Genomic DNA, 19176 nt, shown 5'->3' on the forward strand with positions numbered 1-19176 from the left:
GAATCTATGTCTGGCGTGAATTCTGATCCGTATCGAAAGCGATTACCGGCGCTCTCAGCGGGATGCTCCAATTCAAGCGCAACTATTCGTCAAGTCGCAACCTTGAAATACTTACATTTTATCCTTTTCGCGCCACAGCACAATTCCATTTATTATTATAATAAATACCCGGAATTCCTTAGTCGGTTCCACATTTTCTTACGTCAGTCAGTGTTTCGTTATGCATGCTCCTCTCGACTCGGTGACTGACGAGACACCCGACAAACGACCACGGACTTAACTGATTCATTAATCCGCTGTTGCTTCACAATTGTGAATCCAGCCACTTAATTGAAGGCAATCAAAGCAATTATATCTTTCCATATGAGTTCGCAGTTTAGCCACCACTTTGGTGACTGACGTCCGGCGAGCTTAAATACATACTTCATTGGTCCGACCGAGAAAAAAAAAGAAAATAGAAAGTAAAACAGTGACGTCACTACATAGAACCAAGTTGAATCCTGCGCTGCCTGACGAAGCGGAGAGTGATTTCTTGAATGAAGTCATTTAATCGCACACCTACATTGATTTCTTCACCTGAGCGGTACACTGTCAGCAGTTTGTTTCACTTTTCAAGTCGTTCCCCTGTTTGGATAAACGCATTCGCGTCACGTGCAGACAAGTGTTAGTGAGATCTAGCGATCGGTGGCTTGTTTTGTTTTTTACTCTGTCGCTTTGTCGGCTTTCTCGAGGCGCTGTAGAACATCGTCTTCCTCCAGGCAGCACAGCACCCCGATCGAGATTCGAGACTCGATGCGCGACCGGGTAGGTGTCCATTGCACCGCACACACAGCTTAGCTCAGCCATCACATTTCTCACACCAATACATACAGCTGTTGTGGCGTTCGCCTGCCGCGCACGTGTGGGTGCACCATCGTGTATCGGCCCATGGAAGAAAAGTTGACTTAGCGTACGGTTCAAGACTCGAAACTCCTTCAGTACTGGTTTGAGTTTCGTGCCGAATGGTTCATTTCGCTTTTAGTTCCCCTGTCGACGGTTTATCTGAACTGTGAAATAAGTGTATTGGGGGAAACCAGCACAATTGTCAAGCAAAGTGAGCGCCTGAAGCGATAGGAGAAAAAGAGTGTTACAGTTTATTCAGCCTGTGGTGTGAATCCTAAGTGTGAGACTAATTTCTTGAGCAGTTGGATTTAATCACATATGACACCTCCAGGCAGTGTGAATAATAAAAAAATGCATAACAGCATTCGTCGGTGTAACGTTTTTGTCTGGATTGCTGATATCCGGGAATTGACGTTCGATCTTTGCTAGTGTGAAGTGTTATTATGGGCAAAAAAAAAACGTAGCAAGCGGAGCTCGCGCAAGGGACTATCGGCTTTTGTGCTTTCTCGGAAATTTGCATACAAAAAGAGATGTGCAAAAAAAAACTTTAACAGTCGGAAGCTCAGACTAACAGAACGCATACGAACAGCACAGCACACATCAATCGCCAATTGACGCGTGAAGTGCCGCAAGAAAACCGTCTCTTCGTATTGATAGTAACTCTTCGTTAGTTACCCAAGTAGTTCAGCAATCGGGTGCAATTGAAAAATTGATTTTTAATTCACAATAATTGAACTTTTTCGCTTTGGCATCCTTATCCCGCACGACGAGATGGCCATTAATGGTCGAACAATAAAAGTCTGCAAGCCGGCCGAAGGGAATAAATCACCATTACACAATTATGGTAGTGCAATTTTAATTCAACGAATGCCATAAAGCAGTCAACAACGGCCATTGATTGCGTTGGTTCGTAAATACGTGATGACGTCACAGGTGTGTGACATACTCATGCATTATGGATTTATCAGTACAAGTCAGCACGTGATATAACGTCTTGTGTCTGGTTTCGACGACGGAGAAGTTTGTACTTCTCCGATTCGTTTGAAAGGTGCTTTTGTGTACATAAACTTGGTGGGAGAGTTTATACGAAAGATAGAGGTGATAGTTTGTCCCGTATGATGGACGTGAGAAAGGCAACGTGGAAGCGTTCAATAGCCTCTGTCGATTCGTGATTTGGCAATTTGACGATGTCGAAGCGGCCGGCAGGGCCCACTAATTCACGAGTTTCGATAGAGGGTGATTTTTTTTCTGATTGGTTGTTCCAACCGCCGCGCCATGCGCGGGTACTTGAGAGCGAAGAGTAGAGAATGTCTAAAGTGCCTGTCGTTCGCGGGGCGGCGATGCTGGTTGGTGGTCGATTGTTTGAAGCAAGGGCATATGCGAGGGCTTTCTCATATTCGAGGGACGACGCTCGTTTGGTGGTTTGTTTTAAAGGTAGCTCTCGAGTTTTTAATTCCACTTCAAGGCATTTATCTCAACACTGCGCTGGTTGTGCTCCAGGGAGTAATTTTCCATAAAGTACTTTTGAAACATTATATTTTTGTGTTTTGAATGTAGGAGAAAGTTTTGACACTTTTATGTCATCGTGTTTTGTCATTTCAGTCTGGTGAACTTGAGTAATTGTAGATTTTTGTGGTCAATTTCTATGCAGAGAAAATTTTTCACTATTCTCTAAGACTTTGCATAACTTTCAGATAAATTTAGCCTATACCTGAAGTGTGACTGCTACAAACCAATTTCATTTCGTTATCCCCAAGAATCGCAACGGGATGCATGTGTCGCACGAACCAGTTCCATTTTCGCCTGCTCAAAGCAACCGCCAGCGGCACTAGCAGCAGCTTTAAAGAATCCACTGCACACTGGCTGTGACCGGAGCCACTGGCTGGTTTCAGCTTCTTAGCCTCGGAAGACTTTAAATAAATTTCCTGCCACATTCCATGATCGCTTGTCGACGACACAACAGACGACGGCGTGCGGAGGAGACCCCAACACGGTTTTTTATGAACCGCATTTTAATTCCGAGAAACATTTCGCTTGGCAGCCTTCCCCGGCTGCTTTCCGATTCCTCGGCACCACCACCAAATCACGACCCCCTTCCGATCGGGGGTACTCGGCGACTTCGAACCGCCATAGTTCGGTTTATTTTGCTTATGATTCTTGCTTCATCTCAGTCTGCCTTTACATACAATAAACCAGCCAGCGCCTCCAACACTGACGCAGAACCTTCGCGGCTATGTTCCATTCCATTACTTACTCTCGAAGCCTCGTATTTTGTTGTTGTTTTTTTTCGCACTCTTCCCGAGTCGTCGCTGAAAAACCGGTCTTTCACTGCGCCCGCCGTGTTCTGGAATATAACCCCTTCTACGGAGGTATTTCTGCATCCCGCGAACATTTATAGAAAGTCTTCTTCCACTTTTCCTCAAGTTCGCCACTTAAGGCCACGGCGTTTGCTGGCTGACTGGCGGTGTTTATGTGTGTATGTGTGTATGCGTTCCAGAAGAACCACCACCTGAGGAGGAATCTCCCGAGCTGCTTTGGCTCAGGTGCGCGTTCGTTGTTCAGCATTCCATTTCCTCTCTCTTTCAGTTGTTAATCAGCAGTAGCCGAGTAACGAACGACAGACGAAAAACGATACGAAAGTGCAGACACTACTTCTTTCGTATTTTTTGTGTTGAGAGTTCAAAAAATATTTCAAAGAATTCGAAATCCCTTCACCCCTTGATGAAAACAAGAATTCCTGTAGCTGTAAATCGGACAATGTCCGGCCGGGACTGAGCGATCGAAGTGTGAATCAAATTATCGATCTTTAGTCAACGAAAATATAATCCGCGAAACCAGAACCCAAAGCGAAAGACGAAAACAAAGGTGTCCGGGTACGTGTGCGTGTTCGTGTTTGTGTCCGTGTTCGCGTCCGTGTATGTGTGTGCGGTTCGTGCGCACGCGTGTGAATGTAAAATCCGCGAGACAATTAAATATGCGACTGGTAGCAATAATCGTAACCGTTCTGTAGAGGGAATTCTTGAGCAACGAAAAGAAAAGTTTCCGAAAACGAAAACAACGAGTGCAGTTTGCTCAGTTCATAAGTGATTGTCAGTAAATAAATCAAGCGAGAAAAATATTGTGCCATTCAACTGACGAAGAAAAAGTGCTGAATGTAAAAATTCGGCTTGATTTAGTTCTTAAGGAAGTTCGAACTTATTATCCCGCGAGAACCAAGTGCTAGTGCCGAACATACGTGGGGCTGCTAATCGTGTGTAAAACATGTCCACACAGTCCTACTACAAGGATCGACTTGGTTTCGATCCTCGGGAGGCATTGTACGATAACAACAACGGGGACGTGTCCCCGCCGCTGAAATCCCCCCAGCAGCGTCACTCCGGAGCTGGCGTTAGTGCGGGCTACTCCGGGACGAAGCATTTTTACAACAATGGCGGTTCACCCAGCCCGTCCGGGTATAACAACGGCGGCAGTCCGGATTACTACCATCGAAGTCCCCCCAAACGGCACAAGCACTCGTTTAGTGGGGCTTCGCCCGTCACCGGATCGCCGCTGAACGTGACCAGCCAGGGCGGCTACGAGGATGCGTTGACCCAGTTCAAAGGTACAGAGTTGATGACTATTTGGGAACATTTTGTTTGGGATATTATAGGTATGTCGGGCTGGAACCATTCGAGGATCGGGTTTGTTTGTTCCTGTTTTATTCCGTCGTGTCCTTACCCCCGTCTGTGTGCGTGTCTCGATGTTGTTTTCTAAAACTAACGGAACTTCCCCGGGCAGTAGCCACCTGCCAGTAGCCACCTGCCAGTAGCCACGCTTAATACTAAACTAACTCTGCATTAGGCCAGGCCAGTTGAGCTGGTACAGGTTATGTGCGGTGACGCAAGCGGAAATCTCCAGGTCAACCACCAACTTTCGATACCGACCGAGAACCTGTGGAATTTTTGCTGTCCCGTCTGCTAGTGCATAATCAGCGGTAGCTCATCGTGGCTTCGGAAAAGTGTGTGCCGTTAGACAAAACTATAACCTCAAAACCGATGTGTGTCAATAGCGGCAGAGGAAGTGCCTTCCTGTTTTGTTGTTTGTGGTTCTCACACATAAGAAAGCGATCGTTTTTGCATGTTTTGTCATTTTTTCCAATGCCTTTTTGAAGTCATTTGCAAGCAAGAAAAAAGAAAAAAAGGAGGAATGTGTGGACAAACAAAGCTGTCTTTTTGTGTCTATTTTCGGTCAAATGAAGCATGAGTCAATTTTTTTCCTTATACATTGGGTCGGATCCGTTGTCGAAGATGTTGTTGATTAAGCACACACGATTTGTCAGCTTTAACCGCACAACACGTACCGTATGAGGTCACTTTTCTTTGCCCCCCGGGCCTGCTGACTGACTAAGTATCATCGTTCGGTGGAATTTTGGTTTCCGCAGACGTTTGCCGCCGTGCGGTGGAATTAATTGAACAATTTGAAAATTCTGACGGACTTCAATACAGTTCAAAGGGCAAGTGTTGATTGAGATTTATGGCCGCAGGTTGGGTTTTATTGTACAGTTGATTTATTCAGTGAAGCGTTTACTTTTCGGGATGTGTCCTCTTCGAAATTGTCAGTAACACAATTCAATTCCAAATCAAGGAAAAATTGACGATTGACGAGATACCCTGAGTGTAGGAGAGTAGAAGAGTGTAACATTTATTTTCTAGAAATTAAAAGTAGGAATTTTATCTTCAAACTACGCCGTATACTGTCAGTTTAGCTCTTGCATAATAATAAACTAACTTCTTGTGCATAATGTTGCACTGAGAGTATCTCAAGCATCCCCCTTTCTTGACTAAAAAGGGGTTCAAAATTCTATCAGAACATGCTTCTTATTCGAAAAATACACATGTTGTGTTTTAGTGTCCTGGATAATTCTCATGTTTGGTTAAAATTTGGGTTTCATTTGCATGAGCACCCCTTTCCAGCTGGCGGAAGGGTCTCAGGCCACCATAGAAACACTTCTTGCGTTCAAAAACCTTTACATGCCAAATTTAGTTCTATTTGCTCGATTAGTTCTCGTGTTATGCAGGAATTTGTGTTTCAGTTGTATGAGCCCCCCCCCCATTCCAGAGGGGGAGGTGTCTCAAACCACGACAGAAAAAAATCCTGCCTCTAAAAAGCCACACACACCAAATTTAGTTTCATTTGCTTGATTAGCTCTCGAGTTATGCAGAAATTTGTGTTTCATTTGTATGAGAAGCCCCCTTTCAAGAGAGTGGAGGGGAGAGGGGAGGGGCGCGTTGCCGATTTTCCGGAGGAAAAATCCGTAGGTAGCTTTATTTAGTGATTTGTTGTTGCGTTTTTAGTTGCTTCGATCGCGTCTTTTTTCCCTCATTTGCAGTCTGTTTTAGCATTTATAGTCGCTGTTTTACTGTCGTTTTATAGTCTCTTCATTGGCTTTTCTGCATCTATTTTTAGTCTTTTTTTAATATTTTTCTTAACATTTCTTGTCGCCTTTTTTGGCATCTTTTCGTCATGTCTTGTCTTTTATTTCATCGGCTTTTCGCCTACTTGTCATCACTTTTTTGTTATCTTTCGTTATCTTTTCGCCGCCTTTTCGACGTCTTTTTGTCGTTCATTTGCAGTCTTTTCGTCATTCTTAGGTTGGTTTTCGTTATTTTTTGTGTTTTTTTCGACGCGTTTTCACCGCTTTTTTGTTTGTTTGTTTGTTTTTTAAAGACACTTTTTGTCATTTCTATCGTATTTTTGTCGTCTTTTCATGACCTGTTCGCCTTGTTTACACCAAATTTTCGTTATCTGTTCGTCATTTATTGACCTCCGTTTTTACAATTCTGTGTGGCATTTAAAAACGGCATATATTTTTTAGTCCATCATCCTATATTCGTTGTCTTTTTTACAAATTTCGACCCCTTTTATTGTGCTTACAGAGGATTTTTTATCGTGCATGTTTTGGTTGTTTTAGTCGGCTTTTTGTCATTATTGTCACCTTTTTTGTTTCATGTACATGTATTTTCATGTATTTACAGGCGACCTGTTCGTCGTTTTTGAAACTTTTAACCATATTTTGCCGCCTTTCGTCACCATTTTGTTCTTTTCTTCGTATTCGTCACCCTCTTACCGTTTCTCTATCGTATTTGTCACTTTTGGAGGCGTTTATTGTGGGTTTGGCTTCTTTTCATCATATTTTCGCCATCTTTACGTCGTTTCTTTGTCTCTTTGCAGTGATTTGTGTTCCCTTTGCTACCTTTTTGCCGTTCTTTCGTCGTCTCCCATTTGCTTTCTTTTTTTGTCGTTCTTTTGGCGACTTCTCTCTTTGCTGTCTTTTCTTTCTATTCATCGTCTTATTGGCATTTCTTTGTTCTATTTTTGTTGTGTTTTCGTCATCCGGTCATCTTCTTTTTTTTATTTATTTTTTGCGGCTTTTGGCGTTTTTGTCGTCTTTTTCGGTGCTGTTTGGGTGTCCTTTCGTCGTCATTTTGTCGTCTTTTCGTCGTCAATTTGTTGTCTTTTCTTCGCTTTTTTTCTGTGATCTTATTATCGTCTTCATTTCGCCATTTTTTATTGTCTTTTTGTTACCTTTTTGCCGTTTTTTCGTCGTGTTTTAGTTTCACATTTGCTTTCTTTGTCTCGTTCTTTTGACGATTTTTTGTCATCTTTTGCTGTCTTTTCTTTGTATTCATCGTCGTATTGGCCTTTCTTTGTCCTATTTTTGTTGTGTGTTCGTCATCCGTTAGTCTTTTTTTTTCATTTATTTTTTTGCGGCTTTTGGCGTTTTTGTCGTCTGTTTAGGCGTCCTTTCGTCATCATTTTGTCGTTTTTTTCTGTCGTCATTCTGTCATCTTTTCATCGTCATTTTGTTATCATTTTTTCGCTTTTCTTGTGATCTTTTCATCGTCTTCATTTTGCCATTTTTTATTGTCTTTTTGTCACTTTTTTGCCATTGTTTCGTCGTCTTGCTCATTGTCAGTTGTCTTTTTACTGCTTCTGTATTGTTCTTTTGTCGTATGTTCGCCATTTTTTGTCGCCTTATTAGCATGTTTTGTTGCCCTTTTGACGCTTTTTAAACGACCTTTTGTCATTTTTTGTTCTTGTTGCTGTTTCTTTTCGTTAACATTGTGTTTTTACTTTCTTTATATAACTTTTTCATCATCATTTCATCGCATTTTCGTTTGTATTATGCCGTCTTTCGCCGCCTCTTCGTCGTCGTTTTGTCGTCTATTTGTTGTCTTTTCGTTGTTCTTTGGTCATCATATTGTTGTCTTATCGCCGCCTTTTGGTCATTTTTCTGTTTTCTTTTCTTCGTGTTTTTGTTATCTTTTCATGGTCTTTTTGCGTTCTTTTTGTCGTTCTTTAATCAACTGTTCGTCGTATTTTAACGCCTGGTTTTGACATTTTTGTCACTTTTTTGTTGTCTTTTTTGTTACAGATTTGGCGTTTTTTCGTTTTTTGTCATCTTACCAATAATCATTTTTTCGCCACTTGTTTTCATTTTTCATCGCTCTATTTGTTGTTAATACAACAAAAACTTTGACTGAATTGTCGTCTTTCTTTCGTTGCCTTTTTGACGCTTTTTTATTATTTTTCAGTCGCGCTGTTTTTTTACCACTGTTTTAGCGTCATTTCGTCGTATTTTCATGTTAATACCGATGTATTATCGCCGTCTTACGCATTTTTTTCACCGCAGTTTTGTTGTCTTTACACCGGCTCTTCGTTGTCTTGTCTTCGTGTTTTAGTCACCTTTTCATCGCCTTTTTCTTGCGCTTTTTGAATGCCTATATATTCCATGGGTTTCAATTATTGCTTGGAAGAAGCAAAGCCAATTATTGCAAAAAAAATCAGAGGGGTTGTGTACAAGACACGACCGCATATATAGGTGACGCAGGACTACGTAAGTCTCTTTGTAGTAATAGTGACATGTATTCATGCTTGTAATCATTCGATTCTTCATGTATACATGCTATACGCAACATATATACATGCTACATGCGTTGTATGTAACATTTATCAAAGTAGTAACATTGCATACGTTCAATTCTCAAAAGATTGTGCATTTGAAAACAATTTAACAAAATCAAGAACACAAACTATTACTTTCCTGCTACCTTACTGAAATTAAAGATTGTTTTTATTACCCACGGTTCCCGCGTTGAAGGGATTTTACCAATTCAATCCTATTTTATCAACAGCACATCATTTCAATCCACTTCTAATGAAACGGTAAGCACGCGTATTCACGGGAAACTAGCAGTCATTGACTTTTCGTCGGAAAGCCCAATTTCGGAAGCAGCTTTTCGGCCCAAAAGCGGGATTGTGCTAATAAAAATGTATATACTGCATTCTTCTTGCCAATCTGAACACAGCGAATATATTTTCATAAACCGAATTTTTGTTTCAAACAAAAAAACTGCTTTTGAAATTGGCAGAATCGATGATGAGAAATTTCACCTTCATACAGAGTCGTATTATAACCGAACACTACAACTGTAGCACATTTTTCCAACACAGATATCAAATTCGTCGAGGTTTATTCGTCACGCAGTAAAGAATTTGCGATCTGTTGTGACAACGAACTTGTGTCATTTTTTCTGGCACACTTCCCTAACACAGACATCAAATTGGACTAGGTTTAATCGCGTTCGTAAGAAATCTGTTGGCACGAGAGGGCTTTGTCACTCTTTCTGGCGTACTTCCCAAGCAAGGACATCAAAATGGTCTAGGTTTAACTGCGCTGTTAAGAAATCTTGTTGAAATGAGGAAACTTGGTCACTTGTTTTGGCTTACTTCCCAAGCACAGATATCAAATGGGTATATGTTTGGATCATCGCAAAGAATCTTCCAACCAATCACGAAGCGAGAATTCTGGTAAAACATAGGTTCATTATTTTCAATGTTTCAATAGTTCAACATCAAGAATCCATACTTTTCTTCATTTGGGTCAATTCTTAGAAAATTTTCCGATCGATTGGTGTAAGAATATTGAAAATCGATAGGAAAACCGCTGAGCTAGTAGCGCTCAAAACCTTTCATTTTTCGTGACGCCCGCATTTTTCGATTTTTTGGAATGACACCCTATCTCAAAACTTGCCGTAAGACGTAGTCCTACGTCAAAAACCAGGATTGCTGCTGCATAACGACAATATTTCAATTTTCTCGCGTATTCCAACAAGAAAAATGTCGGTGTTACTGTAATTTAAATTTTCTGCGGTCAGAAACGCATATGAATGGCAAAGAGTTTTGCGAAGGTCTGCCGTTAAAGTGAAAAATGCAAGTTCGAATTGACAGCATTGCAGCATTAACGTAAATCTTCTCCTTTTAATTCACAACTCTTTAGAGTAGTAAACCCTGTTTGCTACTCTGTTCAGTTCTCTCTCAGAAGAACTCTATAAGAAGCTTTCTTATCAGCTCTTAATGAATCAAGTTATGCTCTTCGGGATATTATTCACTTGTATGTAGCGTACTTGTGAGTTTTGAAACTGAAAGAAATTTTCAAATGTTTTCCGTGAAGTTTATGAAAGTTCGTAAATTCGAGCGCTTGATCCATAGGTCTGTAGAAAACTCCGAAATCCGTAGATTTGGCATCACTGGCGGAGGGGTTTCTAACCATCATAAGAACCTTCCCGGACTCAAAATCTCCGGCATTCCAATTTTCACGCCGATCGGTTCAGTAGTTTCCGAGTCTATAAGGGTCATACAGACAGACATAAATTCTTTTTTATAGGGACAGGTACAATCTCAAAAAAAAGAACCCGAGAATTAGTGATTTATTTCAAGAAGTGAAAAGTCGTTTGCATTGTGTCTGTGTAATCTGTGGTACGTACTATCTGAACATTCGAATCAAATCGAACATACATCAATCGCATTTTTATTAACTTCCAACTAAATGGTCACTTCGGAGTTTCCTTATCTACTGTACGAATTGTTTTGAATCTGAGCATTGAACCCTAAGCTTTAATCAAAATCAAACGTTCGTGGAGTGAGCAAACAAAAGGAAGGAAAAATCCGAAGGAATGGCTGCCTCTAATTATAGAACAAACTATGCAAACACGACGCGATCAATAAATAATATGCGAACCTATGACCCCTGGAATGAAAGACTATGTTTATATCGTGCTTCCCATATCTAGTGTATCTCCATGAATATGTTGCTGATGCTTTGTGTGAGATACAAAGGAGAACTGGCAGCAAAAAATATGTAGCTCATGCGTTGACAGCCATGATGGGACATTAAATGCCATGCTGGGACATTAAACGCCATGCTTAATTCTCTCTGTAGACACGGAACGTCATGTCTGTAGTGAAAGATAGTGCTATATTAATTTTTATAGAAGCGTGTTTTTATTCTGCATACTTGGTCATTTGATTTTTCTGAGAAAGCCGATTTTGCATATTTATAGTTTATGCATACCATGCACGTTTGAAGTATCCAGTGGAAGCGTTGATTTGATGTTTTTTTTTATCATCATTTAACCACTTATCCTATTCTTTGATGTTTCACTAAGAATAAAGCATGATTTAGAGCACGAAAATGAGTGTTTGTTTTACGAATTCTTTTGTTATTTTTTACCGCAAAGTAGATCCGTAAAATAAATCCTGATTGTTTTGTACATATAAACGAAAGTGTATCAATTATTGCAGCCCGATCTTGTCGATAACGATACCAGATAATAACAGTGCATCAAATGCGTTGTGGTGCAAAATGTGCTACGAATGTGTTCTCGTACCAAATACGAATCACTCGTAATAATAATATTTGCGGTAGAAAATAGGCCTAAGAATGTTTTTAAATGGCATGAATATTTTTCATCAGCTCCGAATACAGTTTTACGAATATTTTTAATAAAAAAATTATGTTCTCACCGTTTGTGGCATTGAAACTCTATAGATATATGACTGCACGCCCGAGAAATGTAGGATGCTGTGACTGCATCTCACCAATTCCATTTGATTTCTTATCTGATCATGCGAAGCCGTCCTGAACGACATTTATGTGCTCCAAATATTTATTCCCCAAAGTTCGTCAACCTTGACTTTTACCTTCCATTTGCTTATTTGAACTTGTACGATGGATGGCCAAACAGTAAGCACAACGCGGCCTCCGCCGCCGCGCGCCATTCCTCATATGATGCTGGTTGCCTCCTCTGAACACCAACACCATTTGATTGATTACCCCAACTCGAACTGGCGGTACCAATCACATACATTTCCATAGTAGGTCGTCACAGTCACAGTAAGTCAAACCTCCGCGTTGCTTTGCTTGTTGCTTGGCTTGTACCGTGACCTACATAGATCCACGCGCAGAAAGTCACGCAGGATGCTGCAGCGGTAGTCAATTTGCCGACGACGTGGGAGCCCATTTGCTGCGCTAGCTAGCTAGCTAGCTATCCGGACAGGGAAAAAGTAGTCAATTCCGGTTGTCGGTTGCCTTCGCTCATCGGTCACCGCCACCATCGCATCGCCGAGAGTCAGTGTGGGCCCCAAGAAGCGAAGTAATAAAATATGTTAAACGCCGAGATCAAGTACGATTCAAGGTCAGCCGGACGGGCGCGAGCACAGGCTTTGACTCTTCTAGGGAATTGGACACCTTCGGATTGACTGGTACTGCTGACTGTACCGACTGGGGCGAGAGAGGCCGGCGGCCCTCGATGATTTAATTAGATGGGCAAACACAATGGTGTTGTTCCATTTTGGAATTGTAGTCCGAGCGCTTCGTTCCGTGTGACAAAGCACGCTCCAATCTCTGGTCTGGACGGGCAATGCGGAGGTGGAAAGCCGCGTGATGACGTGCGCGGTCTCTATTTTGAACTCGGCGACAACGACGACAATGACAACAGCGGTGACAAGATAAGATGCTTCGACGCTTTCGGATTGTGAACCGTAAAGATGACGGAACTCGCAGCCAGCCAGCTTAACGTCGAGTTGTCGGAAAGAGCGGTTGATTTGTAAACAATCGGTTGTTTGTAATATAACTAGTTCGCAGAACGTACTTGATATCTGTCCGGTGAGGTCAGATTACAGAGATTCGGCGGAATTCAACGGTTTTGTGCCTACGACAGGCGTGCTTCGTCGTCCCGTATTTCATCGCGTGATTTTTTTTACTATCCGACCTGTTGTGTCATTGCTGGTCCAATCAGTTCAAATGCTTTGACGGTGGTTGTATTGTATCTTTCCTTGCTTGGGTGAAAGATAACACCACCAGTCTCAAGTGGAAGCTTTTGGTCGGTCGGTAAGGTTGAAAACATTTCCAATTGTGGTCTGTTTTAAAGAGCTGTGTGTGCGATAATGGGTGACCTTCGAAATTGCACGTAGAGTTCGTTTGTTTTGGAAAGAACATTGAACCTACGGTCGCAAATATCACTTTTGTCTGGTTTGTCGAGCAACTAATGTTTTGGTTATAGTTTATCGAGCTGAGTATCATTTGAAACTTGATGGTATTCATTGTTCCTGGAGTTGCCTGTTAAAAGAAACAGTTTTTATTACTAAAGAGCATGAAAGTTTATTCGAAAATTGGTTTTTATGACTAAATTTTGATTGAGTTGCAAACAAATTGAAATTGCTGTAATTGTGAAATGTGGTGTTAAATACAAAGAAATACCAATGATTGTTTTTTCCGTTTTTATGTTTCTGTTAAATATAGTTTCTTTGTTTTTTTATAATGGTAGTTTTTTGCCTCTCACAGAGGGAACGGTAGAAGAAAATAATGAAACAAAGGTGTTGATAGTATTTCAGGGGAGACAAAGCGTGAAGGGAGTGTCATTGAAGCAACGCTTATTAAGTTTGAATAACGTTTCTCTTATTTCCATTATTCCATTATTCTTTTACGCTCAATATCTAATTTTCTGCTCTTTCCACCTCACGCCTTATGTCGCCCAGAAGACACTATCAATATCTTTGTTTCATTACTTTCTTCTACCGTTTTCTCCGAAGATTGTAAAAAACTACCGTCTTTTACTCATGTTAATAAATATAATTTTAAATAAAACTTCCATAAGACCATAATAGTGACACAAAGCATTATGCGAAATTTGGTTATTTTTTGCTGACTATCATAATTAATTTTCAGTTTTATTTCAAAAAATTTGGGTTCAACTGTTTCATTTCAATTTTCCTCAATAATTTTAATTTTTCCCATAATAATAATAATTTTGCAAATGGATAACTGCCTAATTTAATAAGCGCACTTCAAGTAGGGACAAAAGCCTGAAACTTTTAGAAAAGTTTTCTTTTGGGACAACTAAGAAGCTAAGAATTTTGAATTTGCATGTTGCGAAAACACAACGCTGTGGTCTAAAACCGTAGTTTTTGCATAGCTGCCTTTGAATTCGACTTGGCCTGAGGTGTGGACCAATGTTCGAACTATTTTCTCCGAGTATTTGGACTATTTAGACCAGGATTTGAACTATTTGGATTATTCGTACTAGGTTCTGGACTATTGACAATTTTGACCACGATGTGTACGAGTATTTGGATTATTTGAACCAGAATTTGTACTATTTCGACTAGGATTAGGATCAGCATTTAGATTATTATTTATTCATTAAATGATCTGAATCCTGGTCCTAATAGTATATACCCTAATCTAAATTTCAAAAGAAAATTGAATTATTTAGATCAGGATTTGGACTACTTTGGTAAAGATTCAGACTATTTATAGTAGAATCATGAATTATTTTGACTGAGATTTCGATGATTAGGATTAACTTTAGATTATTTGGACAAAATTCTGGAATTCGAACTTGGATTTGGAACATTTTTATCAGGATTTGGACTATTTTTACAATGATTTTTATAATTTGGATTACTTAGACTACTTAGGATTTGATCTATTTGAATTAGAATTTAGATATTTTGGAGCAGTGTTTAGGTTATTTGCAAAGCATTTCAATCATTTTAATAGAATTTTGACCATCTAGACTGCACAGAACGGAAAAGTAAATTTCACATCCGACTTAACTTGAAATGCATATAAATTAACGAATGCGTGACAAAACCACATACATTTCTCCATCAAATAATACGTCTATATCCTAAGTCGTTTTCAAAGATATATTTTTGCATTATGCTAAACGTAATAAAACGATTTAAATTTACAGGATTTTTTTGAACTGTGTAGGGTGTGGACTGTTCGTGTATTACGATTACTGGCATTTGCACTATTCGGAATAGGATTTTACAGTTGTAACTGTAATGCCGAATATTTGGACCAGGACTACGTCTACATTTACATTAGGATTATTTGAACTATTTGGATTGGGATTTGCTCTATTTGTTACCATGTAGACTATGCACTGGCCCATTTGAACTAGAATCTGGGCTATTTGGACCTTGGTTATGACTGTATAAACTATGATTTGGACTATTTCAACAAGGATCAATACTATTTGAAGCAGAATTCAGACAACTGGTGTATCCAGACATAAACAGAAGGTGGAGAACCAACCCTTCAAAGGCATATTTTGGTCTATAATTATCAGGTACTCGGAGAATGACGGATTTTTTTACGCATTCAACTTACCTACCACAAAAATACCGGCCGATTAGTTTAGAGCCTCCGGACTACCGGGTTCCAGGGCTTAGTTTTGTTTGAGTCCACTTGTGAAGTTCAAATTTCATTTGGAAATAAATTTAATATTGGACTCAGCAATAGCTTAGAATTTAGATTTTAGTTCGGGCTGAAACTTGGGCTTGACGTTTTATTTAAAATTAGACTCAAAATTGAGCTGAAAACTACTGAAACTGGACTTAACATTAGAAATAAAATAAGTAAAATTGTACCTCGAAATTGGAATTTTATTAGACTTGCCATTGAACTTTCAGTCAGACATAAATAGGCTAATTAAATTAGACTAGAAGATTGGCTCACAAAGCGACATGAAATTTGCTTTGATATTGAACTTAAATTTGGTTTCATATCTATTTATCACAGTTATCACTAATATCTTTGAAAAATGTCGGATTGATTAGGTCGGTAGGGGGTTTGGGGTTAGTAAGGGGATGTAAGCGGGATACCAGATCTGGTTTGGATGCTGTAAGAGCATTCTGCAATGGTTACGGGCAATGATAGAGGTGCTAAGGTTGATTCGTACAGTCACCCAGGTGATTCTCAGAATTGCAAATCGTGCTCTCACCTAAAAAATTCAGGCAAAGCGACTGTGAGAATAGGACCTCTTATACTATACTATCATTTAGTTCACAATAATAATATTTCTAGCGGTCAGTATTTGGGGTTTAGCGACGAATTCCCGTTATAAATACTGCGCACTAGCCCTTTCGTTTCGGGGGTTGGGAGGCGGGTGCGACATTATGGTTTAAAGTTTCTGTTGACCATCGCGAATGCCCAAGTCGTGCTACGCTCAATTTACTTTGTAGACTTGTCTTGGGACAATGTATAAATGCCAGGGGGATTGAAGATCAAATTTGTTCCATGGGTCGAGCCCTGATAAGTTGATAACTACTGATGGTCCGAGATTTGTCTTCCCATTGGTTCATTTGTGGTTGTTTGTGTTAAAAGATTGAAGAGGACTATCGGTGTTAGGCTGATGAGATCTCCACTTCTGCACTATACAACATTGCACAACTCAAGTAGTGCAAAATGTCCTGGACAAAGCAAATTTTCATCTATCATTTCTCCTCTTATCGTCGGTATCATCGTCATCATCATCATTATATTAAAAAAAAGTGATATGCCTTTGCCAGAGAGATCTCAGAGTCGGTTCGTGGACTCCGCGTAGGACCGGAACGCCTCCGCCTGGTTATTTCTAATAGTATTTTGCATTAACTTTTGCACCCTTTTCCATAAATACAAGAGGAAGTTTGTGCTTTGAAACGTCGATGATCGAAACCGACCTCAACTGATCATTTTTAGCATGATGCGGGGTTTGAAAAACAAACAATTTCTTTTCAGTAAAGATCACTTCGGAATCACCGTGCCGACGGAGCAGCAATTTGCATCTTTCCTGTCGTTTCTGTTTTGTTGCTTCCATCGACGAAAACATTTCCTGTTGATATTCAGCTCAACTGCTATTTTCCGTGCGGACCGGTCGCAACTGCGACAAATTCGCTCTCGAACAACCTTGTTGGCCTCTGCACGTCTAACCCTTCGTTTTCTTCCGGTTTTTTTTCGGTATTTAACAGAGCTCGTCTCGACAAATCTTTTTACTGTATGGCATCCCAGCTAGCACCAAATCGTACATCAATCACTGAAAATTATCGTAATAACTCATAACAAATTCGGAATCGTAACTAAAGCTTAATAAAGTCCGTCCGAGTTAATTTTCAGTCGTATATAATGATAGTAACTGACATACATACGATATTCAGCACAAAATAGCTGTACGGAGAGGGTCGGACTTAATCGGATATTTTCGTATATAATTACTTATATCGATGAAATGCGTATGTTTATTACTCATCGCTTATATCGCCTCCAAAATAGCACGAATATGCCAATTTTGCGCATCAAATACGATTTATTAGCATGTATATATGTACGTAATGCTGATTTTTAACTTTTATATACATATAAAAATGCTAGCTGGGATGCAAATCCTGTTTTTGTGCCGTGATTTTTGAGGTCATGAAAAATAGTGCTGCATGCAGCACCGTTTCGGAATTTATTTATTATCAACGACCGTAACTCGAACATTGGTACGTGTACACCGAACGAGACACAATTCGAAAATGAAACTACGTCAAGTAAGACTTAAGTCATGATGACACACACATGGTATTAGTTTGATTGTATTAATTGTATATGCCGTTGCAAGCATAAAATGATTTTTGTTCAAATAAATATGTGTCACACTGTAGATTGTAAGTGAGTTCGGAGTTGGACATGAAATTGGATTTGAAATTTGATTTGAAATTGGGCTTGGAACTGGACGTAATATTAGATTAGCAAATTAATTTCAAATGAACTTCAAAGTACACTTGAAATCGGACGTGAAATTGGAATTAAATTAGACCTGAAATTGGTCTTAAAATGGGACGTTAAATTGGGCTTAAATGTGAACCTCAATTAGGATAAAAATTGAAATTGGACTTGACGATGGTAGATGAAAATAAATTAAATTAGACTTGAATTTGAACTTCGATTGGGACATTAAATTAGATTTGAAAGTGGGCTTAAAATGGGACATTGAATTGGACTCGAAATTTGACTTGAAAATAATATCGGAGGTAGGGAGGTCAATCCCTGTGTAGTGGTTAGCATTGACGCTTCTTACACCGAGGATCCAGGTTCAAATCCTAATCCCGCAGAAGTCATGAATGTCTAAGCTGTTAAAGTGACTATATTAAAATAAAAAAAAAGATCGGGGTAATTTTGGATTTAAAATAAATTTAAAATTGGCATTAAAATATGATATTAAATTGCACTTGAATTGAAACATGAAACCCTACTTTAAAATGGACTTACATGGAGTTAAACATAAAATTAAAATTGGACTTGAGACCAGTGCTTAGAAATCTCATATTCAATTTATGCAATACGTTTGAATTGATGCAATATGCAATTCTTTGCTGTTTCTAGTACAGATGAAATGAACTCAACATTGCCAACCTAAAACCAACGATTCGAGTGAATCATTTTCATTTATGTGCGTGTTGTTCTCTACATTCATTCATTCTCGACAATAGTGAATGAAATCAATTGTGAATCATTCATTCATTTTAAACTGCCGACAACGGCAAACGAAATTACAATAAACGCAAATATTGCTCCGAAGTTTTAATTATTTTCCATTAGCCAGGTTTTGCTTGATTTTGAAAAGCAGGTAATTTAAAAAACTATACTTTGAGATCTAAAATACCAGTTAAGAGCAAGAAATTGACGGACAGATTAGTCGAGCAATCATTCAGCAATGCAGTTCATGAATGAATTGTTTTGAATGATAGAAACTGAGGGAGACAAACTCTGTCAGCAGTTCAGTAGTCATATCCATGGGCTGACAAATACTACCAGAGGTAACAGGGGTGAAACTGAATGCGCTGAATGTGTTTCATATTTGCTTTCATGCAGGAATGTCAAGTTTTTCGAGCACTGCTTGAGACTGCTATTTTCACGCAATTTATTTATTTATTGCGAAAATTACCGATCTAATCAATTGACAACTCCGGATTTCCGAATTACATCTTGTGGAATGATTTAATTATACATTAAACCTTTTAGAGTAGATGGGGCACGTGCCCCTGTGTGCCCTAGTCTGGGCCCGCCAGTGATTTAGACCAGTGGTGCCCAAGCATAGGCATGGTGCGGGCCAAAAGAGATCGCCCCATAAATGTCGCGGGCCGCAAATTCCTCTCGCCATT

At 39.7% G+C, this 19176-nt stretch overlaps 1 protein-coding gene across 12 annotated transcripts in view; it reads left to right on the top strand.

Annotated features, from left to right (window-relative positions):
• Positions 1 to 19176, top strand: part of LOC128737898 (microtubule-actin cross-linking factor 1) — a 401187-nt gene that overhangs the window by 185349 nt on the left and 196662 nt on the right. For 10 of the 12 annotated variants that reach the window (XM_053832647.1, XM_053832654.1, XM_053832658.1 and 7 more), the window contains exons 1-2: positions 1007 to 1162; positions 3469 to 4483. The exons of 1 other annotated variant lie outside the window; for it this stretch is intronic. In XM_053832647.1, coding sequence (XP_053688622.1) covers positions 4144 to 4483 — 340 coding nt within the window. In that variant the 5' untranslated portion in view covers positions 1007 to 1162; positions 3469 to 4143. Of the gene's footprint in view, positions 1 to 990; positions 1163 to 3468; positions 4484 to 19176 lie in introns of those variants that run through there. One more of the 12 variants, XM_053832646.1, reaches the window with a different exon arrangement.

Source organism: Sabethes cyaneus, chromosome 2, assembly GCF_943734655.1.
Source record: "Sabethes cyaneus chromosome 2, idSabCyanKW18_F2, whole genome shotgun sequence".
Classification (NCBI taxonomy): domain Eukaryota; kingdom Metazoa; phylum Arthropoda; class Insecta; order Diptera; family Culicidae; genus Sabethes; species Sabethes cyaneus.